General features: G+C 40.3%; 2 protein-coding genes across 3 annotated transcripts in view; both read right to left on the bottom strand.

Moving 5' to 3' along the window:
* The window catches only part of LOC147305286 (MICOS complex subunit mic25a-like), a 76,088-nt gene extending 58,094 nt beyond the window's left edge, over positions 1-17,994 (bottom strand). For both annotated transcript variants that reach the window (XM_086276472.1, XM_086276473.1), the window contains exons 1-4: positions 17,798-17,994; positions 16,077-16,170; positions 14,915-15,029; positions 13,523-13,667 (exon numbers count right to left, since the gene is read on the bottom strand). In XM_086276472.1, coding sequence (XP_086132598.1) covers positions 13,523-13,667; positions 14,915-15,029; positions 16,077-16,170; positions 17,798-17,881 — 438 coding nt within the window. In that variant the 5' untranslated portion in view covers positions 17,882-17,994. The remainder of the gene's footprint in view (positions 1-13,522; positions 13,668-14,914; positions 15,030-16,076; positions 16,171-17,797) is intronic.
* A 383-nt stretch (positions 17,995-18,377) lies between these two features.
* LOC147305285 (E3 ubiquitin/ISG15 ligase TRIM25) lies at positions 18,378-24,080 on the bottom strand. The gene is made up of 4 exons (XM_086278139.1): positions 23,452-24,080; positions 22,503-22,642; positions 19,598-19,765; positions 18,378-19,416 (listed from the first exon to the last, which is right to left on the bottom strand). Exons 1-4 carry the CDS (start codon positions 24,076-24,078, stop codon positions 18,708-18,710), a joined length of 1,644 nt encoding a protein of 547 aa, XP_086134265.1. The 5' UTR covers positions 24,079-24,080; the 3' UTR covers positions 18,378-18,707.
* Positions 24,081-24,745: the final 665 nt, after the last annotated feature.

Below are 24,745 nucleotides of genomic sequence, written 5' to 3'. Positions count from 1 at the left end.
TTCTGCATATGAATCAATTCAGAGCACAGCTGGAGGTGTCAAGCATCTACTTAGAAGCTAGAGACAGCAGGAAAAAAAAAAAAGTGAGACAGAAAACCCGAGCGGGAGTAAGAGAGGGAAGGTAGAGCTGGAAATGATGAGGGGAAAACAGAAGACAGGTCTAACGGATAACAAGTATGAAACAAAAAAAAAAATGACAAGGATACCATTACAAAAATCACAGCAACAATGGGCGAGCTTGCAGATCAAGAGAAGGAAAAACATCCGACAGTGTAACTGAAACCTAGCAGGGATGCCTAAACAGTTCCCATTGTTGAAATGCAGTTTGACTCGTTAGCCTGAGACCCTTTTTTTCCCCTTTTTGAGAAATAAGTGACAAAGACAGTTTTAAAGGTTCAACAGTAGTTCCATGAGGCTGAAACATGCACGGCAAATAGACTACAGAGGTCGAGCCTAATAAACAACAGAAACAACCAAGCTACTAACAAGCAGACGCCGCCAACTCCACAGGCAAACATCCTCGCCACTGTCCGTTCTGATCAGTGACAAAAAGCTTAAACTAAAAGCTTTATTTATACCGTGGGGCCTGCAACCTTTACTATCAAATAAGCCACGTTTGGGCAACTTTTAATGGAAAATTGAGCCATAAAATATTTTTCAACTTTATAATGAAGATGACGCAATAAGCATACATTACTAATGATTTATGATTATTTGATACTTTTACAACTAGAATCATGCTCTGTCATGGTCTGGAGCTGCATTTCAGTCAGTGGTGCTGGGGATCAAAATTGATAGCATTAAGAACACATAAACCTAGTGGGAGATTCTGAATCACCGCGCAGCAACATCTGGGAAGCGTCTGATTGGGAACGGCTTCATTTTCTAGCTTCGCAATGGTCCCAAACACACTGCCAGTGCACTAAAACCATACATGGATAAAAACAAACGATGGAACACTATCAGTCACGGACGGGCCTTCCCAGAGCTCGGACATCAGCATCACTGATGCAGTGTTACATCATCTCGACAGAGCTCTGAACAAAAGGCAGCCAAAGAAGAGCTTTCAATGTCCTTCAAGAAGCCTGAAGAACTACTTAAGACTACTTAAAGCAATCAGAAGAAAGCTAAGAGAGTTCAGGCTGAGCTGAAGAAAAGAGATGGTCATGCTAACTATTGAATTGCAAACTCATTAAAATGGTTTCTGGCTTGTATACTACATTTTCATCTATGTTTTACTTTCATTGTTCTTTTCCCAAGCAAAGTATGAAGAAATAACAGGTGATTACGTTAAAGACTGTTTTTTGGTTTTGTTTTTTTCCCCCAACAAGCAAACACAACTCAGAAATGAAGACAACAAAGTTGTTAGCAAGATTGAACCTATTCTGAAACACAGAGTCCACAAAGCTACGAAGGCCACTTTGGATCCTGCCTGTGCTTATTCAAATGAATCTAATTTAAAACAGCGTACTTTAACAAGAAAAACATGTCAGCTAAAAGATTTTAAGAAAATACAACATCAACTCATACAAAAGGTGAAAAAGAAAAACCCAGAATACTATGATTTAGGAATGTCATAAACCCACATTTTCTGCTTCTGTTAACAGTCCATAAATGTTTGGGAACTGAGGAAACCAGTTGCTGGACTAAATGAGGTAAGTTGTGTAAAGTGCTTTGAGTGCTCAGATAGAGTAGGAAAGTGCTATTTAAGAACCTGTCCATTTACCATTTTCTAGAACCAAAGGTTACTGGAGCCAAAGGGTCAAACTGCCTGGATTAAACCTAAATAACTGCAAGAATGTGTCACTTCCTGCTTCCCTTCAACTCAGCGTTCATTTGGTGTGAAGAGGTTAAAGCCACAGGGGGAGTCGGCCGGTGGCGAGACTGTGTTGTGTCCTGGGTAAACTCCTGACTTGTTCCATCGCCACTGAGGACAACGACAAAAACTGTCGAATGACCAAAGTTAAATCAGGCAAGAGTTTCTGTATTGGTGGTGTTGTGTAACTGTGAGAGTTGGTCTCATTTTATGATTGTCAAAGAACAAAAAAAAAAAAGAAAAGGAAAAGACATATTTTAATATTTGAAACAGCTCTTCCCTACATCAGTCGTACCAGTTTTGAGGTTAAGCTGTAGGGACAACAGATGGTGGCTGGTTGAGCTGTTAGTCAGTGTCTCTCACAGTGATATCAACTATTGTGGGCCAACTCCCTGATCCAGTACAGAAGGAAAAACAAGAAGAGAGCCTCAGTGCCCCAGTGTTAACAGTGCAATGGATCATCAACGCACCACATGGGCAAGGCGCACTAATGTTTGGGCTTGTAAGTATGTCTGGGACAGACACGTATAAATACACACTCACACATCTCCATCTTCCCCCGTGGGCAGCGTGTGTGTTGGGTTGCCATCTGATAGCGTCAGCAGTCTGTTCTCCCTCTTTCTCCCCCTCTCTTTATTTACTCCACTGCGTTTATTTAACACATAGCTCCCAGCGAGGCAATAAATTAGCACTCAATAATAATCTGACTGATAATTACAGCCAGCCAACTACACAGAAGAAAGAGTGGGACAAATGGGCCACTGGCCCTTCTCCTCCTCCTCTCTTTCATCTATAGTTACTGTTTTCATGCAGACTGCTTTTTATTTATTTATTTTTTTCTGTCTGACACTTAATCTTTAATGTTTTTGTTATCACACAGTCTGCACAGTCATGTGATGTGGTAGTTTAGTTAGGTCAAGCAAATCAACAATTAGAACACATGTGCTGTCAAAATTAACCCCCATTTATAAAGGAGCTCAGTTTGGCAGTTCTGCCAGAAGGAGTATCTGCTAAAAGCACATGATTCAACCTAGCATGTGAATTATTACAATATGTCTCTTTACCAAGAAATAACAAATAACAGGGATGTGTGCTAACATCTCTGGGATGTTGGTACAATATCCCGAGCCTAGTAAGTTCAACATATCTGGCTTCATGAAGGCAGCGTCCAACTCACTAAGTTAGCCAACACTTGCTTCCACACAGTCGCACGATTATATGGTGCTGGAGAGGAAAACCACTATGAACGTGTGAGTACTTTAAGCACTTTCTTTAAGACTAATATATTAATACATTTTAGCCAGTCTGAAGGCAGGAAAGAAAGCTAGCAACAATGGCAACTGGCGAAGTCTGCAGCACAAGTTACTATAGCGATGTAAGAAGTGAACTGTTCTCAGTAACCCTGCATTTACGTGGATAACCTTAAATGATGCAATCAGGCCTCTGGTATCATGATTGTGTAGATAGCTAGTTATTAAAAGATCAACTTTTACATTTGGAGTGCCTAAAAGATACTAGCCTTGTTTGGGGAAATCACAAACATAAAAAAGCCCCAAAATTTAGCAGTGAATGGTATAAATGAAAATCCTACATTTTACTAAAAAGAACAAGCTTTGTACTGAAGGAGTAACTAGAAAAGTTTGGTGACTTTTTTAGAATACTCAATAAAAAAAAATAAGAGTTTACTGTAAAACATGCGGTTGGTTTGTTTTGGGGTGTTTTTTGTTTGCTTGCTTGTTTGTTTGTTTGTTTTTTATCCTTTTTTTATTCTTGAACTGCGTGTCCTTTTATTTTTTCCCTGGAGGGGACTTTTTCTTTTGAGGATGTGGATCGCTACATATTGAATATGATGAACAGACTGATGTTTGGTTTGGTTTTTGTTCAGGCATTTTCTTTTTCTCTTTGTCTGCCAGCTGTTTTGTCATTGTTGGGAAAATGTGCTACATATGCTACAAGATACGCTATTCTCTAAAAGAAAAAAAAACATATTGACAAATTTCAGCATTTAAAACAACAGCCTAAGGACATGAGAAGCAGAAGATGACGGATGGCTGGAAACTAAAGTAGGAAAGATTTGAATATTTACTTTTTTTTTTTTTTTTTTTTATTGTAATAACTGAGATTACCTGAAGAACTCCTCAAACGTCCCGTCTGTCTGCCTTCTCATTTGGCTTTCTGCCTCACCATCTCACTCTGCATTTAGGGGAAGGTAGCTTTTGAGCGCACTGTCAGTCTAATAGCTTTACATGCAGAACCATTTCAGTCACTGCAGATGACAATTACTGATACAACCTGCAGGCTTATCTGTACCCGAGCCTCCACAACCTCCTTCTCCTCCTATATTCAGTCCGTCACTCACCTCTCTTCACACCATTTCCTTCAGCAGCACACATCCCTTCTCCCTACTTCCTAAGCACCCTCTCCTCCTCCTCCTCTCTCTTTACTGGTCATTCGCTACATCTTCTCTTTGCCCCCCTTGCTTTAGCTTCATTACCGTTTACATTTTTTCCTCTTTTTCCTCTCCTTTGTTGTCTTTATCTTCCAAAACACTGGGTCAAGGTTGGCGATTATTTGTGAGTAACGTTTTTACAGCAAAGTCCAAAACGTTAAGGCACTTCAGATTCGGTCCATTCTAAATGCATCTGAATCATCATGAGCGAATAGCAGAGCAGGAAAACAGATGGTACAGCCCCCAAATAGCCCTGATCTTAAAATCATGGGGTAAGTCTGAGATTACTTGAAGATAACTGAGACGAATAAATCCACATGAGAACTGTGACAAATTCTGAAAATTTTGGAACAAACTTCTTGAAGCTGTGCCAATGAAACTAGGAGAGTTGGTGCTGCGCTTCTTTGAAAATAACTGAAAATTATTTGGGAATAGTTTTCAGAGAACGGGAAGGTCTGCACAGCATGCATGTCTGAGCACATCTTTGTTAATAAATTCTTTTCCAACTTATACACCAGATTACAGCTTTTCATAATAAGAGCAATAACGTTAAAATAGATCAAAGGCTACTAAACCACTGAAAACGGAGGAAAAAGCCTGCGCACTTAGCAACTCATTTATCCTTTTTTCATTCAACTAAATGGCATAATAGCAGCATGTTACCATATGTCTGACTAAATAAGCAGTCAGAGGAGCACACGATAAAACATCAAGCAATTCACTCATATGTAGTGCTATAATGAAGCATGTCCCATCTGCCTCAGTCTGCCTCACTCCTCTGTGTGTGTGTGTGTGTGTGTGTGTGTGTGTGTGTGTGTGTGTGTGTGTGTGAGCATAAACACAGCTGTTTCTCTCATACTGATAAGCAAAGTCTGAACGAGTTTCCTGAGTGTGTAACAGAGAGACATTGCTGTCACCCCATCAGCATCAGAGTTTCCAACTGATTATATGGTTTTAGGTATAAACAAGTGAGGCTGGTTTGTCCAATCAGAGAAAACATCTGGTTCATTCCGGCAGTCTGACAAACACACCGGCAGGTAGGGAAAAGAACTAAACAAAAAATAAAAACAACAACAACGTGATGAAATCAATCGCTAGCCCCTAGCCGCGACATCTGACCAAGTCTTTGCTAGAACTTCACAGTAACAGAGGAGCGCTCCTGAAATGATACAGCTCAAGAAACAGCAAAATGCTGTGTAATATTGTGTAAGCTCATTCCAAGAGACCAATGTAGGCATTAAACAGAGGATCCTCTGGGTCCTGTGGGTTGCTGCTGTGAGATCTCCATGGACTGAGCATGTTGTGGATACTCTACCAGATTTGGAGATTGTGGGAGTGTGTTGGGCTGCTGACTCATTTTAGTCTCTGCTTTAATCTACACTAAACATGATGACAACATCTGTTTCTTCATCTGCTATATTCTCCAATGCTTTCAACAGATAGTTGTCACTTATGCTGATCTCCCATTTGGTCCTAAAAATTTGCCAACTGCAGCTGAAAAGGGGGACATGAGCAATGGGAGTAAACAGAGACATTACATTTAGGAACATTTAGTGTGCGCGCTCAAACCCACAGACCCTAAAAGTTATAGCAGAGAAAAACTTGGATTTATTGCTCATCATTAAACCAAATTCAGGATCATAGAACTAGAATTAGTGTGTTTATATGCATCTCCTAATCAAAGTACTTTAAGAAGTGCAAGACGTAGCAAATATAGCATCAACTTTGGTATCTTACAAAATGTACAATATAGTCAGTGTCTCCTTATTTTAAAAACTTATGCATTTAAAACTGGCCAGAAAAACTTACAGATACCAACATAGTATCATCTTATTTTTAACAACTCGATATTTGTGTAATGCTTTGTGATATTAGTCTATAAATTATTCAGTTATGCCTAAAAAGATCATAGAAACCCTTTTTAAGGCTAAAATGGGTTTTGTGAAGCAAAGCTCTCTCACCTTTGACCACCAAACTTAAAATCAAGCCTTCTTTTAGTCCAAACAAACGACTCCTCAGCAACGCTTCCAGCGTTAACTGGCATGGTATCAAAACAACTCTCTTTAAGTCACTGAATTCAACGGGGTTACTCTGGTTTAAACTTGAAGCTTAAAGTTTTTAAACCCAGGCATCGCAGAGCATAGATTCTGAACTTTGAAAGATGCATTTGAAGATTTCTTTTCTTTTGAGTATTTAAACATTCTGAAGTTTTTAAAACTTGCAACACTTGCAGACCGAAGTTAATGATACCCTGGCTATTACACTACCATAATAATTAAATCACTGGAGTAAGGCTATAAAATTGGGTTATCCTTCATTATTTTAAAGCACTAAAACCTGACCTTACTCAAAATAAAGAGCACTACCCCGCCAGATGAATCTCAGAAGAAATGGATTCAAATATTTTCTACGGTGGCCCTGAGAGGTCAAATGCACTGCAACTTAAGAGAATGCTGCAAAAGCATAAAAGCGCACACAACACATGGAAGATGAATAAAAGGAAAGGAAACTAGAGCGTTTTGGGGACACAATAACGTGACGGAACAGCTACGGAAGTGACAGAAACCAAAAGATTTGAAGGACTGCACAGAGACGCTCAAAACAGGCAGAGGATTCATCAGTGCTGTGAGGGCGAAAAGGATGTAAGGAAATGTGAGTTTATTTAAGATGTACCGTTTATGGTTTAGAACACTGATACATGTCTGCTATTAGCCGTTTAATGTTAGCTTACGTCCACAGCTTTTCAGTCTTGTCGCTGTCTCCTAAAAAACACTACAGCTGTGTTTTGCAGGTTTTGCTTTTTCTTGTGAGGTTTTGTGGCTTTGTTTTCTATTTTTGTTGTGTTGCATTAAACTTTTCTGTTTGCTAGTGTTTTCTTAAATTGCACTGCACCTCTCAGGGCCGCTGCACTTTTCTTTCATATAAAATCTAACTTTTATTAAAGCAAAAATGCCTGACAGTGCTACATCACACAGGAAAAGCCAGATATCTGTGTGTTAGTCAGTTGTAGATACACACAATTCAAACCACACTGACAAAAAAAAGTTGTGCACTGATATTGCAGTAACTGTTCAGAATAGCATGGAAAAAAAGCTAAAGGTGGGAAAATAGTAACACACCACTGTCAGTATTAATGAGGAGTCCAACACAGTGTGCAAGGTGTTGTTTTGATTCGGAGGTTGTAATGCTGCACTTGGATTTTTTTGTTTTTTTAATGACATGTACTAAGAAATTATAATGAAGGATGTTTAGTACACGTGGGTACAAGAGCTCATTCGATTATCAGTATATATGTTTTTGTCCTAAAAACAAAAACCAAACAAAAAATAATGATTTACTTTTAAACTTTAATTGAAAATATAATTTAACCCTTTTTTACATGCAATTTTATGGCTCAAATTTAATGTGTCATCAAAATAAGAAACCAAACATAAAAAAAACCCAAAAACCTCACAAGTATTAAATATGGAGAATGCAAACCTCACTCAGTGACCTGGTGCAAATCTGAATAAGGATAATTGCTTTCTTTGTAAAGATCCAGGAACATCCCTACAGCACGTGAGTCAAAGAGCATCAACAGCTCTATATATATATGATAGCTTCCTTAAAGACTAAATGAATATGAACATTACAATGAAAAGTGCCCTGGCGCTGTACCACAGGCAATTCTGACAGTAAAAATAATGGCAGACAATAGGACATGTACAAGGAGGGCACAGACAGATTCCATTAGTGTTGGAGGAGCAGGTGGAATAGCATTTGTGACTGGTTTTTCTGGTGACAGAATTTCAAATTTATCTAGTTTTTGTGCATGATGTGCACAGGGACAAAGCAGCAGGCAAAATAAGACAGACAGGCCAACATATGAAATATGGCATATGGTTTTGTTGCCATCTAGTGTCGACTGGAGGAAGTGATTCAAACTGAGTACACCCAGAGTGCATGTAACCAGCTAATACATGGACATTTCCCAGAACAACGCAGTAGTATCTCATTCTCTATGAATTAGATGTGTGCACGTTTATATAAGACAGGCTTTATGTTAATAATAATAATGTCTCTTAATATTATGTAATCAGGCTTTATTTTGCTTTTATGTCTGAGCTAAAAGCAAATCAAAGCCTGAGAACATCTCCTCATGATGTAAAGATTGCTTGAGTGCCCATTAATTCTCTTCTGTGAAGCCCTGAGGATTTTTTTTTTTTTAAACTGGACAGCTGGCCAATGATACCTGATGATGATGAGGACATTTTTCCCTCCCAAACAGAGGTTTCCTGAATAAACAGAAGCCTTAAATAGTTTTAAAAGTGTTATACTGACATGAAAAATTCCCTGCATAATACCCTTTAACCACCTTACATGTTCCCTGTCACATTAAGTCCAAGTAAGATGCAACTGACTCACCTGTGCTTAAAAGGCACGTTTGAAGAATGAGAAAAACAAGGCTGGCATTTTATATTAGCCCAAGCTCAGTCAGAGGAAGTTAAAGGGCAGCTAATAAAATAGTCTTCCTAATTGTTCTGTGAGAACACAGAGGCAGAGAGAGAAATTTACCATATGCTAATGTGACTTATAACCTTTTTTTTTTATTTTTAAAGGGGGGGTGGGGCTTTCAAGACGCACCAAAAGGCCATTAATACAATATAAAAAGAGAAAATCCCTTTTAGCTCTTTAGTTCAACTTGCTTCTATTCTTTCTATTCTCCCGTTCTCCTCCCCCCCACACACACACTTATTCTGAAATTAATCTGCAGAAGATTTGCTATTAACAAAGACTATTCACAGAGTGTGGCACAGAGTGGGCGAGAGCTTTGGCTTGAAAGATGAGGAAAGGGCCAGAGGAACAGAAGGATCAGGCAGTGCGCTAGGAAGAGCACAAAAGACAGGAGGAAATGAGCGAGGGAGTGAAAGGCACCGGAAAAGAAAGAAGCAGTTAAAGAGCAGACGCCACACATCGCTGACCGGCTCTTTCTTGACGTGTGACTCAGTGCTGCGACCACGCACGAGGACAGCGGGCACTGAGTCACCTGTAGCAACCTTCTCTGCCCACTCCTCACACCTTTGTTCCGACACTCAAGGATAAATCGCGACTCTGTCCATTCGGCACACATTTGCACAGCTCCTCTCTCTTCCTAATCCTCCGCTTTCTAACAATTCTGCAGGTCACCTGCTGCGTCTTCTTTCTGGATCATCATCATGATGATCATCATAAACATTAGTTAAACTAGTAAACTAGTTAAACTTAGTGGTGCTACTTTCAGTCTTCATGCCTTACATCTAAATCTTCTTTATTTCAACTTCCACAGGAAGCATTTACTCAGCTGTTTGTTTTTTTTAAACTCTCCCTGCACGTATCCCTCCCCTCTGTATGCAGTGCTGAGGCATCTGTCATTTTCATTCTTGCTCATCATTTCTTTCCGTCTTTGTTCTCCTCCTCGTCCTTCTCCTTCAGATTTCATATTTTCTCTCAACCCCTGCCACCCCTCATCCCTCCTTGTCTAACATCTCCTGATTGTGCGAAATATTTATTCATCTTGTAACCCGCTTTTAAAAATCACACCCTCCTTCTGCAATTCATCCTCCCAATGCGACAAAGAAGCGTTACAAATAGTCCCTCCTTCCTTCTCGTTGACCCATTGTTGCGCTTCCCTTCCACTTCCTTGTGGATCCTTCACGAAATGTTCAATCGCTTGTAAAGGGCTCCTTTTTCGTTCCCTTCTCCTCAGTTCTATTCCGCAGGAAATGCGTGTCATCTTCTCTTTCACTCCCATTCATTCCCGGCTCCTCTTCATTCTTCATCCTAACCCTTCACAAAATGTTCCGTCACTTCTTTTTCATCCTCACATCCTTCTTGCTCCCAATTACTTAGTAAATGCTTAATCAGCTGTCAGCTCCCATTTTGAATCGTCTCATATGTTCAGTCTTCCTCATCCATTTACTTTCCCTTTTCAGGAAATATTGCATAACTGTCACAGCTTTAAACTTTTCCTTGCATAATTAATATGGCTCCCTGCCAAATGTACATTGGTTCTGACCATGGGTGCCAGAGAACTTTGCTGCCAGCTATGTAATCCATCAAAACTCGAAAGTTATTTAGATTTTTATCACTAAAAATAACAAAATATTCACTTTTATTATTATGTTTTTAACTTGTAAACACTCGTCCATCTACACTGTGTACATGTCATGTCTGATGTGATTAGCCTGTTCTGGGTCCTAATGCTCTTTCGCTTCCCAAAAGCAAAAAAGCACAGAGACACCACTGAGATTTAAAAATGATCTAAATCCTTTACACCTAAAAGAATTTGGTAATCACAGCTACAATGTGAGCACAGGTTTTGGTATTACAATGGCAGGAAGAAATAGGACCTTTCATTGGCTTAAATCCTGTTTTAATCAACCACCTAACCTACACGGTGAAATGTCACTTTTAAAGTTTACCCCAAATCCCATCTTTTCCTCCACTGATTTATCGGAAAAAACAGTGAACATCCAACATCCATGTGCTCTATGCCATGTACCAGTTTTGCTAGTAAAACATAATCCATATTGATTATGAAAGATGGTCACAAATAGGACATTCCCTTAGACTGTGGCTCCTGGTTGAAAGTAAAATCGATTTGGTTTTAAATTTAAAACATTTTTAATAAAGCTTAAACGTACAGTGGTCCTTAGATTTCAAACACACTGCAGCTTAAGAAAACACCAACAAATAGAAAAGGCAACACTTTACTATTGCTATTAGCTGTTTACTGTTAGCTTGTTCGTCACATTGTTGTCTTCCCAAAAACACTGCCGTTGGGTTTTGTGAGTTTGTGGAATTTTTTCTGTTTCCATTGTATTTTCTTCAACTTTCTTTGTGTTTTGTGTGCTTTTGCACCACTTGATTTGTCTTTTTCAAGTTGCAGTGCATTTGAACTCTCAGGACAGTTTTGTAAATGTGCTATTCAGCCCTTAAATATTTCACATGGCCATCTCCAGTAATTTGGGGCTCAGAAAAATAAAATACTGCAACTTAAATGAGCAATTTTAGTGAAAATTTAGCAAAGTATTGCTGATCCACATAAAAACTATATTTTAAATGCTGAACCGGTACTAAACCTGCATGTCTTTGAATACATACCTCTAGTTTCTTTTTATATGACCTTTTATTGAGATTCTCCAAGAGGTTGGAGATTCACAGAAACCACTCAATTATGGGAAATATGCTATATTATAATAAATAAATCTGCTGGCTGGAGGTGATTAATGGATGATTAATGGATACACCTTAATGGATAAGTTTAGGCAAACTGCTCATACAGTATGCACTAGATATACTCTTTGCTATGTCTGTATTACTGTGATACAAAATATGACATTCTTATAAATGACCAAAAAAAAAAAAAAAAAACTACCCATGCAAGGGTGCACAGGACAAAGAACTGTGGAAGATGAGTGATCATGCTCTCTGACTCCATAACAGCAAAAAAAATAAAAAATAAAAAATAAAATTTGAGTAAAGAATGTGAGCAAGTCTGCCCACACTTCGTATGCATGTGCATGTAGGTTTTCATAGCACAGAAACAGTAATTACAAGCAGCCCTCAGCATCAGGAGGTCCAGTCCTGCTCAAGCGGTCATTCTGCTCAGCGCATCCCTCCAGCAGCTTTCTATTAGCAGTGGGAGTATGTTGGAGTGGAGATAAGACAGGCGCTACAGCGATGGGGGGGAGGGGGTGTAATAGGAGGGGAAGGGGGAGGAAGAGTTGTATGAAACAGGCACCGGCTGATGTGTACAACAAGAGCCCCCCCCTCAACCTTCCCCACCCATGACTACACGGGCATCTCCGCACCACTCCTATCTCCAGCTCCAGGAAACTCTCAGGGTGCAATTTACCGCTTGCACTACGCTGATAATACCGTCTCCCGGGCAGGAAGGAGAGAGTGATGGGCTGGGATAGAAAAGGAGAGAAAGACAGAGTGAGATAGGGGGTGAGGGCAGGAAAGAAGAAAGAGAAATGAGGGAGGGAGAACATGGGAAAGAGGAGTAGATAGAAAAAGAACAGGGATGTAATAGGTGAGAAGGGGAGGATAAAAAGGAGGACGAGGAGGAGGCAGGGGGAGTATCATCATGGAAATTGCAAATTCAATCTCAAGAGCCAATTTGCGTCCGTATGAATACTCCGATTTAACCACAGACAAACTCATCAGACTGAGTCACATCTTGACACCACGTCAAACCTATCTCCTCCCACTCAGATTAATCCACTTTTACACAACTTTATCAACAAACTCGTGCAACACCTGACCTCTTCAGTGAACAGAGCTAGGATGACTGCTGACTAAAACTTTAAAGAACTGTACACAGGCAGCAACAGCTCCCTCAATGGGTCACTGGCAGATACTGCAGGGGGAAGCAACATCATATCCCTCACTCACATCATAACCATATTAACAGAAATGATGCACAAAGTTTCTGTAAACATAGAGCGGCAGTCGAAGGAGAGGCAAGGCGTGTTAGGTGTAACAAGAAAAACTAGAAGAGGCAATTAGTTAAGCTGGAGTACAGAGTTGTTATTGTTTAAGTATATACAGCAAATGGTCAGCAATGCCCAGAGGGTCATTTCAGGTTGCATTAGGTCATACATAACATATAAGGTTGGCTGTAGGAGTATAGTTTTTTATTTTATGCAAAAAATACTTTTTGATTTTTTATAACTTTGGATGTGATGGCAATTTTTAATTGGATTAAATCTGAATCTCCTACCACTTTGCAAACCCCTCTTGTCTTGCTTTAGACTCCCAAAGCTTTCGTACTGACCGACTTTCAGAGACATCTGTATTAACCCTTGCAGAGAAATTACTTCCTACAGGGTCCTGCCTAGTGCAGTGTGACTGACTAAAGCAGGGGTCCCCAAACCCAGTCCGTGAGGGCCGGTGTCCCTGCAGGTTTTAGATCTCACCCTGGGTCAACACACCTGAATCACATGATTAGTTCATTACCAGGCCTCTGGAGAACTTCAAGACATGCTGAGAAGGTAATTTATCCATTTAAATCAGCTGTGATGGATAAAGGACACATCTGAAACCTGCAGGACACCGGCCCTCGTGGACTGGGATTGGGGACCCCTGGACTAAAGTGTTTTAAATATGAACTTACTTCACTCTTATTTAAACTATCAGTAGCAGCTCAACACGACACATGAAAGAAACAAGAGATTTAAACTTTAATAGAAAACATGTCTGACGCATGCATGGGTGTGTGGGTGTGTATATACCAACTGTTTGGTCCTCTCAGCTTCCAGCCGTGTTTGTTGTCTTTCCCGGCTCGTGGCTTTGGCCATCTCTTCCTTTGCCGCCTCCATTTCTCGCTGTGCCATCTTGGCCCACTCTTCCTTCAGTAACTTCTGTTGTTGTTCATACCTTAAACCATACATATAATGAATATTGCTTACATTAATGGCAAACTGACACATTAAAGTATGTAAGATGGATTACAGATAATCCTCATGACACTTTGAAAGACCAAATTTTTTTGTTTGTTTGTAAAAAGTCTTTATTTTTAATTCAATATAATCTGAAATGAGTGACTGAGCCCATAAAGTCATCGGGAAAGTGTTTACAGAGGTCACAGCTCAGGACCTTTTTCCCATAGCCTTCTATTGAACCAGAAGCCTTTTCACATGGCCTGATGGTAGGTGTTACAAAGAATGGAGGTTTAACGCACACTAATCTTTTATACTGTTTTTCATGGCTTTCCACAGTACAGTCAGATGTTGTATGTATATATTTATGTATGTCCACTAGGGGGCAGTATAGAAACACTTTAAGCTCCCTCCATAGAATATTAGAAACATGCATTGTAGGGTAGCATCAAACTTATCAGGAGTTTAGTTCATTCATTAGACATGAATCAGAATGCTGACATGAAATAAGAATTACCTCCTTTTATCCATTTTCAAATGAACAAAATTACTATTAATGAAGGTCCTTATCAAACATGATTTATCCTGTGCAACACAGTTTAACCCGGGTCTCAAATGTCAAGTGATACCTGAGTTTAGCTTATAAATAGCAAAGGCCATGACAGCTAAAATAATTTGTGAAACTACTTTATATAGACACACTGGTAACCAATATTGAACTAGCAAGCTTGCATCTTGCAAAAATCAAACCTCTTTGGATACAAAAACAGCTTCCATCAAAACAGAGACATGTTGTACAATCGCACAACCCAGAATGGAAAAAGGAGCTTGATAATTTTTACAGGTATTTATTTATGCATTTACTTAACTTGACTTAATATGAAACCATGCATGATGCCCTGCAGGTTAAATTAGTCAGGACTCTTTTAGAAGAAGCTCTCGATTTAAAGGCTCTCTGAAATGATAAGCATCAGATCATATTTCTGAAACCTTCACAGTGTTGCATATTATCCTGTTACAGCTCATTTTAGTTTTTTTGATTGAGCCTTCAAAAAAAAAATGTGGCACACCTTCCACATTTTTTGTTCTCTTTCCAACGCAAACAGAAACACAACCTTGTGATTTATAACAAATCACAAAAAACCTTTTGCTCCAATATGCAGCAATTCTATTTGCAATGCATTCAAATGGTCACCAGGCAGAAATCTTAACTAAAATCTGTATCCTGAATTTCCTTTAACTCACCTCCTCTGATCTTCCTTGCTGAAGGAGGCCGATTTGCTGGAGTGCGAACTGGGTTGTGCGCACTGCTGTGGGCCTTGCTGAGATTGAGAGCCTGAGCTGGCACTGTGAGAGGAGGCTGAACAAAGACAACAAATGTTCAAAGGAAAAAAGATTATCACACAAGGTAAAAACAACTTTGGCACTTTTGTGGCTTACAGCTTTACTGTCAAAATAGGGACTAATGCACATGTATAATTAATACTATATAATCAAACATTGTAATCTTTCTTAAGAAAAAAAATTTTGTATGAACTAAAAGATTTTTCATGGCTCAAAATTTACTTTAGGTCAGACATTTAGTTGATAGTGAATCTGTGTTTTCTTAATAGAAGTGTAAAACCCTATACATTTTCTGGCAATGTTTGACAATTTGATAAGCAACAGTCGATTTCAGTAAATTAAATTCCACTAAAGAAAAAGAAAAATAGTGATTTTTTTTTTTCTTTAAACGAGGACACCACAACGTTTCCCTGGCTGCCAAAATCATTTCCCGCTCTCAGTTTATTCTGACACAGGTGTCCAGTTAGAATAGAATTCAACTTTATTGTCATTGCACATGTCACAGGTACAAGGCAACGAAATGCAGTTTGCATCCATCCAGAAGTACTTTAGCCATGATATAGATATATTACAATATATATATTAGCAATAATATAGATATGTAAGTATAAAGTTAAAAAGTTAAAAAGCTCAGGCAACACATTTTTTTTCTTAAAAAAATATTTTCTCGTTAAACACGTATCAGCTGATGTGATACTGCATTTACAGATGAGAATCGAGAACCAGTTCCAAATTGTCCACTTCCCTTGAATTGTATGTGTCAAAGTTTATCAAGTTCTCACACAATGTTGGCACACTGTACTTGCAACTGCACATAGCAGAACAATGACGCCTAATTCACAGCGGGTGAGGTTTTTTCACACCTCAGTTCCAGTCAGTGTGTTCACACAGAGATAATAAAACGGTTAATATTGGGACTCAGTGAAACCTACTCCCACAAAGAGAGAGAGAGAGAATAAACTGTCAGCAATCAAAAGGGGAATAATTAAAACAAACTGGCTTCTAAGCAAACTTGATAAGTGCAGAGGCACCAATAGAATCTAATCTCAAAAATGATCACTACCTGTGTTTGTTTGAGGGCTTGAGGCAGGTGATGACGTGCGGTCTGGGGCAATGTTGGCAACTCCTCTCATTCTTTGCAGAACATCTTCTGACAGCTGGACAAACAGAGTCAACAAAGCATATAATATACACGACGTGTTTTATTTATTTCATAGAAAAAAAAACATTTGTGTAATCCTTCAGATAAAAAAACAACAACAACAAAAAAGCATGAGCCTCTTAAACATGCCATTAATAGAGGATCACTGAACCTCTATTGTATGTGTATCTGTATGTGTGTGTGTGTGTGTCTTTGTGTATCCAGGGAAGTCCTTAAGCACTACTACCCCAAAAACCACAGGAGGGAGCACTGACTCACTGTTTCTATGAGTCACACTGAATGTGCAACCAAGGCAGGCTCTCTTCTTACAGACATTTTCACAAAAGATTTTAAAAGCACTTTGGGTGCTCAGAGTAGAAAAGCACTACATAAAAACTGTTTTTACATTTACAAACCTGCTAACCCCATTGCATTCCACCACAACGTATTAATTTCCAGTCGTTGTTTTTGCAGGATCTGAGGGTGTCTTCATTTCCTCATAATGTCAGGATATTTGGAGGCACACACCCACACCAGCTGACTTTCTGTATGTGTGCGCATGCAAGAAGTTTAACTGTGGTAAATTTTAATTTACCACTTAATCATGCACACCAACAGGCTAAAGGTGAAATGAGTACACATCTGCATCATTATGACAATGCAAGAATCTCCACAAACGAGTTCAGAAAAGAAATAAACATGGAGGTGTATGATTATCTAACTGATTTTGTCAGCGCTTGACAGGTGACCGAAAGCTCAGCAAAACTAGACATGCCTATACCCTGTTGAAATCATTTCTATTTGTTGTTTTGTTCATTATCGTTTCCTGTTTTAGAAGACGACAATTTAGTTATATATGCAACTGCATTAGTGTTTCATTGGTTTCACTTGCATACACTAACTCGCTCTACTTGGTTGTGTTAAAAGTATAAGCTTTCTATATGTCCAACAGCACGTGAAAGCAACACTGTAAAGAGGCGTCAACACTGTAAAGAGGCGTCAACTCCACACCAAACCTCGTTTGAAATCTGCTCATTTCAAGCCATCCACTTTTAGTTAAACATATGCTCAGTTAAACCAACATGTTAGGCAGTTATGACATTTATACGAGTCTCCCCGTTTTTCTTTGATACACACTTACTGTGCAGCAGACATGTTCACGTAGGATAACAGCGAACTTTAACGTTTCAATGCAAACTAAATGTGTTATTGTGTTAACGTTGTTAGCAAATGCCAGCGACTAGGTAACAGCTAAAAGGTTTAATTTCGGGCAATTAGTTTTCCTGCTAAGTAGGCAATGTATATGCCGAATTTACCTTAAGGTGCTAAAGTTTTCTATATTTCTTAGAGCATCTGCCACGTATATTCTTTTACTTGTAAACAAGGAACATTACTATTTTCACCTTATTACGAATGGAGTTTGGGGTAACAACATTTTTTTTACATATTTCAGCTCTTTCAACAACCTGTCCCACCCTCTTCCTACCTTTGTACCTCCTCATTTTAGCAGTGACACTCTACCGGTCGTAGACTGATAGCTTGAACAAAGCAACAACTTAATTTGACAATAGCCAGTCAGCGCTAAACGAGACATTAAAGTAATGCTAACATGGCTTCTCAAGTGCTAGCTAAATTAGCATTACCTTGACTCCACGGAGAATTCTGACCCTGTCCTCATCGTCAACACCGAAGGACACTTTTCTTGTTGTACTCTCTCCCGAACCCATGCTTCTGCTGCAAACGCACAGCTTTCGTGGTGAGAAAAATGTTTATAATATGAAATAATGTTGCTGTCCTGCCCAATGACAGAATGTGAGACAGAAGGGATAGGGTTGCCAGGTTCTTCGTGAACCATCCTCCTCTTGCACATGTGTAAAGGTCAGATCGTGTGTTGGAAATGATAACATTGCGTGTGAATACGAAATTGTTAATAAGAAATTATTACATGTGTGTTCTGGGGGAAGTCAGATTAAATGCAAATTGCTTAATCGCTTTAAAAAAAAACAAGGATTTACAGGCACACCTGGCAACTCCAGGGTCATAGTTGAATGGCTGAAATATCAACAGCCAATCAAAGGCTATATACGGCATAGATTATTTCTATGCACCCGTAAAAGTATTGAGACAAAGAAAGTTGGTCACAAGACACACAGAAACATTGCCAGATAAGTTTATTTATAGAATAAACACAAAACATGTCTCGGTTTATGCCTAAATGTCAGCGTCTGCGCACAGCAGTGTTTACTGTATGGGGAGCAAACACAACATTCAACACGTTCCAATAACATTTACAAAACACACAAAATGGAAACATGATCTTGTGACATAAATGTTTATGCCTCAAGATCTCACAAAAGTAGTAGGCGCCTGTATTGATAAATCTACTCTATTAAAACACCCAAAACATGAATAACACATTTTTGTAAACAATCTCATGTGATTGTAATGCTAAATTTATACAATGCAAGGCAGCAGACGTATTGCGGGTTTTTGTGTTAGCTGGAAGGCAGTTCACTTGGCTGACTACCCAAGCAATTTCTATGCAGGATGTATTCACATCCCACTGCTCAGTGTGATCCAGGAGTCTGGTGTGTTTGAAAGTATACTGAATACCGGGTAAACAGGCTCTTTAAACACAACCTTTAAGGTGTGGAGATGTTCCCTGCGCCCTTTGGTGCTGTGGAACGTCAAAGTTCCCCCCTCGTAATCCAGTGCAACCTCAATCTTGACCGGTGGTGTGGTCACTTCCTTAAGGACCACATTTGAGGAGCACTGGCACACTGTCAGCTTGCCGTTTTTCCACTGCAGCCTCCAGGACACAGTGTTGTGCCCCAGACGGCTGTGGTCACCACGGCGAGGAATGCTCTTGTAGCACACGCCCAATGACCACATGCTATTGGGTCCCACTTCTACAACCCATACATGCTCGCCGCCAGAGAAACCCTGGCTGCACAGGATCTGAGGTGCACTCGTGAAACGCTCGGGGTGCTCCGGGTACGACTGCTTGTTGGAGCTGTATTTGACTGTGCGCAGATCGTTGGACACCAGCAGGTTGGGGTGGGCGGTGAAGATGCTGAAGGTGAGTTCCAGTGGGTTGAGGAGGATATGAAGAGAATCCATGAGGCGGGTCATTTCTGTGCAGAAGTCTTGGGTTTTGAGACCTCCCTGCAGGCACATATTATTGAGTGGAGCCTTTGAGGGGATGTTGGAGGAAATGGCACTGGTGACAACATGTCTCAGCTTTTGTTCAATCTGCATGAACCTGGAGAGCAAAGGATTTATTATTACTTACTCAACTCATCTAGCCATATGCCATGGGTAATAAACAATTAAATGTCGGTTTATCAGTAAGAATACTGCATCACTTTCACTTTTCTTTTCATTTTTACATTGTTCTATATATTTCTTCTTTTTAATTGTAATAGCAGGGCAGATTTCTGTACCTGTGTATAAAGATGCATGTGTCCGTCTCATTGAGGACCTCTGTGGCACTCTTTTGGGCCTCCATCAGCTGCTGCTGCTGCTCCTCAAGTGCACTCACGCCTAGCTGCCAGCTTTTGCGGCGCTGTCCTCTCTCCTCCTCCAAGAGCAAAAGCAGGCGATCCCTGTACCTGTATCACAGCACACAAGTGAAGCGGACTGGTCATTTTTATTCCTTTTATTATCGTGATGTTACTAAACAGAGTCAGGTAGATCGATTCATCACTGTGTCTGCTTTAAAGTTGTACATGCATCCATTGCGTCCATACAATGAGAAATAATCACAAAGCTCAGAAAATATTCAACAATCTAAGTTATAATCTGTGCTAATTAGATAAGGTTAGCCAGCTAGCCAAATGGTTTTTTAAAAATCAAACAAAAAAGTGAAACAGATAGCATCTGATTATGTATGTGAGTTGTTTTTGTTTTTGTTCTTTTAATAAATACCTGGTACTGAGAAAATGCCTGTGAGATGAAACTGGCTGAAATGCTGCTGGTAGACTACCTAAATGATAAGAAATGTGCTAGGAGGCACACCCAGAAGTTCCTGAACTTCCAGAAAGTTCCAACCCTCAGCATGAACGTCCATATATTAATTTGGACAACCTATGACATAATAGAATAGAATAGAATAGAATTCAACTTTATTGTCATTGCACATGCACAGGTACAGGGCAACGAAATGCAGTTTGCATCCATCCAGAAGTGCTTTAGTGATATAGATATATTACAATATATATTAGCAATAATATAGATATGTGAGTATATTACAGAAATGGGTCTATTATGGTATGTTATAATGTACACGGTATGAAGTATGTTGTGAATATTCTATAACTATAAGTATGTACAGGCTGTAGTGAGTACAAGCTATGTACAGGATATGAACAGGATATAAATATGAAAAACTATACAGAATATGAAATAAATAACTTTACAGAATCTGGGATATACAGCTATACAGAAATGGGAACTATGCAAGTTGTAAACAGTTGTAGGATTAAAAATTATCGAATGTACAGAATGATTATTTACACAGAGCTATACAGTAGTGCAGTTAAGATAAGTGAGGGTGTAGATAGTTTCTACAGAGGCTATATAAAGTGCTAGTGGTTGTGAGTGGTGGTTCAGTCCATGTTATTATTGTGTTTGAGGGTACAGTTGTCCATTGTGGGTGTGTGTATGTTCAGTCCATGAGTTTAACGTGGGTCAGATGTCAGGAGGCAGAGTTCAGGAGTCTGACAGCTGTGGGGAAGAAGTTGTTCCAGTACCTGGTGGTCTTAGCCCGGAGGCTCCTGTGGCGCCTCCCAGAGGGCAGGAGGGTGAAGAGTCCATGTGATGGGTGACTGGGGTCTTTGATGATTTTCCCAGCCCTTTTCAGACACCGCTTCCTGTAGATGTCTTTTATGGCAGGAAGTGGTGCTCCGGCGATGCGCTGGGCAGTTTTCACGACCCTCTGCAACGCCTTCCGGTCCGAGGCAGAGCAGTTCCCGTACCAGACTGTTATACAGTTGGTCAGGATGCTCTCGATGGTGCAGCGATAGAAGTTCACCAGGATGTCTGAGGACAGGTGGTTCTTCCTCAGAGTCCTCAAGAAGAAGAGGCGCTGGTGAGCCTTCTTGACCAGCTTGGAGCAGTTGGTCGTCCAGGTGAGATCCTCGGAGATGTGGACTCCCAGGAACTTGAAGCTGCTCACACGCTCCACAGCCGTCCCCTTAATGTGGATGGGTGGATGTGGGTCAGCATTCCTCCTGTAGTCCACGATGAGCTCCTTGGTCTTCTCGGTGTTAAGCAGCAGGTTGTTTCTGTCGCACCACTCAGCCAGACGATCCACCTCCTCCCTGTAGGCGGCCTCATCGTTGTCACTGATGAGGCCAATCACCGTGGTGTCATCTGCAAACTTAATGATGGTGTTGGAACCATCAGCAGGTCTGCAGTCGTGGGTGAAGAGGGAGTAGAGGAAAGGGCTCATCACACAGCCTTGTGGTACACCGGTGTTCATTGTGATGGTAGATGATAATAAACTCCTCCAAGAGTCCCTTGGCCCTGGGGAAATTGCTGCTATGCATGCTCAATATTTTTATTTAACTTAACGTACAACTAGCTCACACACAGCCTCACTAATGTGACTGAGCTCTACATTTCAGTCTTACTTCCTTCCAAAGATATACCTTCTTGAATGTTTTCTTGAAACTTACTAAAGTATTAGGGTGTTACAGACACCCTTGAATCTGCACCACAAAACAGACGCTGGTAGGCCTAAAATGCAGATGAACTGCATTAATTACATACATGCTTACTACATTCTTTGAGGGGTCGAAGTTTTGGTCTGTATTTTTATTTGCTGCTGAAAATATGAAGCACATCCTGTCAGAGAGAAGCTCCTGAAGAAACTGTTCTACCACCTCTGAAATATGCATTCTGGGTTTTCCACACCTTTTTAAAGCCAATATCATTTGTCATCTTGCTGTTTGAAAACATACTGTGCACGAACACTGGCTGACTTTTAAAGCATTTGGGAAAAAAAGATAATTCCTGTTCTTTATTGAGAATTCATTCCATCTATTTTTACATTGTGATGGTTGTAGAGTTTAACGTTTAACCACAAAAATCAAATGAAAACCTGCAAACATTTTTATCAAGTGCTTTAAAGTCAAAGATTCGTGAGGATATTCTATCAGAACAGGGTGTGTTTGGTTTTATGAGAGATTGTTGAGCGTGCATTCATACCTCATATAGTTCAGACTGTAATTGGGGAAATGTGTTTTCAAAGCCTTTAAGTCCAACTTTGGTCACTGCATTTGCTTAATTACACCACCTGCTACTTTTTAAGGCAGTGTTACTAGCAGCAAATGTGCAGCAGGTTACCTGTCCACCAGAGCACCTATGCTGTCCATGACTGTCACAGCCTTGCTGACCATTTTTTCTCCTACAGCTTCAGAGGTTCCCTGATCCTCTGCTGTCTTCTGCAGGAGTCCCTCTGTCAGCTGCAGTCTGCTAGAAATGACCTGCAAACACACATGTAATATGTTTTAAGATCTTTTGAGTTTCACACGACAGGATTCTTTCTATTGTGTATAAGCATAAAAGATTTCGGATCTGGAAAAACTGGGTGCCCTTTTCTCGTAAGTGCTTTCGGAAAACAAGTAGAGAAAACAGATCTATATATACATATATATAGTACTGTAAATGTTTTCTGTAATGTTAAGTAATATATGATCATATTCCATCAAAGTTTGATCATTTTCTGGTCCAAAATATTAAATTCAACGGTCTGACTTTGCACTTTTGAATTGTATGTATAGCACGAAACTGTGCACTCCCTTAGATTCTGCCAAAGGTCATCAGGTTATTCCTATCAGACAGATTTGTTTTGCATTCCAGATCTTCACCACTCCTCAAAAATGGCAGTGAGTCACTGAGGTGCCAAGCCCTTAATTTATATGTGAAACAAGTTCGGTTCCCATGTCTATGTCCCATGTGCATAGAGCATAGTCTTTTAAACATTGTTCCAAAATTATATTACAGGATTTTCAGGTTTTGACATTTCTCAACAGTAAGTTCCCTGATGGGATTCACATATTTTTATAACATGAATTATGCATTTGTATAACTTGAATATTTTATTCATGAGTCTACAAGCCCTGTCTGAGCACTACTTTCACTTTTGTGCATGCTCAGCTGACCCAGATATGCCCACATTTTGTAGGTTATCAATTTATTTATTAATACATATATAATAACCCCCCTTCCTAATATATAATGCTACAATATAACAGTAGGTAAAATGTTAAAATGTTAATGCAGTCAAAAGTACCTTATTTCGGGCCTCCAGCACTCGTCTCATCTCCTCTTCAGCTACGCTAAAGATGAGAACGTCGTGGCTCTCGTGATGACCCTCTACGACGCACGTGGTGCACAGAGACATCATGTCGTTGGAACAAAAGTACTCAAGGGGACGCTGGTGGATGGCACAGGCCTTCACTCTCAGCTCCGTCGTGGGCTCCACCACGGGGTGGGTCCTGAACAACTCCTTCTCGTGGTGTTTCTGAAGGTGTCTGGAGCAGAGAGACACCTCACACTTCAGGCAGGTCTTCACGGCGGGCGACTGCTCATCTATGCACTGATCGCAGAAAACCTCCATTTTGGTATCCACGCAGTTGGCTTGCATGTTCAGCAGCAGCGCGGTGGCCTTGTAGTTCTCAATGATGCTGCGAAGTTTGAAATTTATCTGCAGGTTATCCGTGCCAGGATACTCCTCACGACATTCTGGGCAGCGCGGCAGGATTTTGCCAGTCTTATCCGTGCTGTCAATAGTTTTGCGGATACAGAATAGACAGTAGTTGTGCCCACAGGGGAGAGCCACCGGGTCCGAGTAGAGCTGAAGGCAGATGGGACAGCTCAGCTCGTAGGCTAGCTGGTCCTCTGGCTTTGACAGCGACATGATCCGAGGTGGTGAGACGGGTAGCTGCTTTTGTTCGTGCTTAGTTTCTCTTCTTTTGTCAGGTCTTCTAAATACCTTTGACTAATCTTACTTAATTTCTCGTTTCTTATCACTTCTTCTCAACCGTCAAGCTGTCAGGTGAGTCTATACAGAACAGGCCAGAAGGGCAGTTAGTGCATACTTATCCGACCAGGAGGAGGTGTATCCACAAATGTTTGCAGGACAACATTCCGTTCTTAGACACCTTGTTTGCTGTGCTGCCAGGAACTGACACCATCATACTGGCTGCTGTTGACGGTTAAAATATTTCTGACAAATCATCAGAACCTGTTTTAGGAAAGAGGTATGAGGATGCTGAATGCTGCTGGAAACCATAAAGCATGAATTTTGGTTAAATAATACTTAATATGTGCAAAAGAAAATCCATTTTGGGGAATTGAATGCTTTCAGTTTCTTTAAAAAGTTCCACAACCAATAAAGAGTATCACCAAGCTGAAGGGAGAATTGTGGCTTTGTCTGGCAGTAGCTCAGTTTTGTTTCAGTTTTGTTGGGCTGGGAGGAGGAGTTGGCCGTCCCATTGGGGTCTGGAATGTGGGGCCTCCCTGCTGCTGCGGAGTCGGGGCGGTCTGCTTCTCTCCACCCCAGGGAAGAGGGTAACACCACCTGG

The sequence above is a fragment of the Aulonocara sp. 'chitande type north' Nkhata Bay genome, linkage group LG20, assembly GCF_057382095.1.
Source record: "Aulonocara sp. 'chitande type north' Nkhata Bay isolate Kocher_YH1m ecotype deep benthic linkage group LG20, A_spYH_male_GT1.1, whole genome shotgun sequence".
In the NCBI taxonomy this organism is placed as follows: domain Eukaryota; kingdom Metazoa; phylum Chordata; class Actinopteri; order Cichliformes; family Cichlidae; genus Aulonocara; species Aulonocara sp. 'chitande type north' Nkhata Bay.
The sequence above is the reverse complement of the archived record's forward strand: the minus strand, read 5'-3'. Positions and strand labels throughout refer to the sequence as shown.

What these genes read in the sequence shown, in the direction of transcription:
- LOC147305285 (XM_086278139.1), bottom strand. Translation starts at nt 24,078, where the DNA reads ATGTCGCTGTCAAAGCCAGAGGACCAGCTAGCCTACGAGCTGAGCTGT. An exon ending in TGCTGGAGGCCCGAAATAAG is followed by an intron (nt 22,643 to 23,451) that starts GTACTTTTGACT and finishes GTGTGTTTGCAG; the next exon opens with GTCATTTCTAGCAGACTGCA. An exon ending in ACATGCATCTTTATACACAG is followed by an intron (nt 19,417 to 19,597) that starts GTACAGAAATCT and finishes TTTGCTCTCCAG; the next exon opens with GTTCATGCAGATTGAACAAA.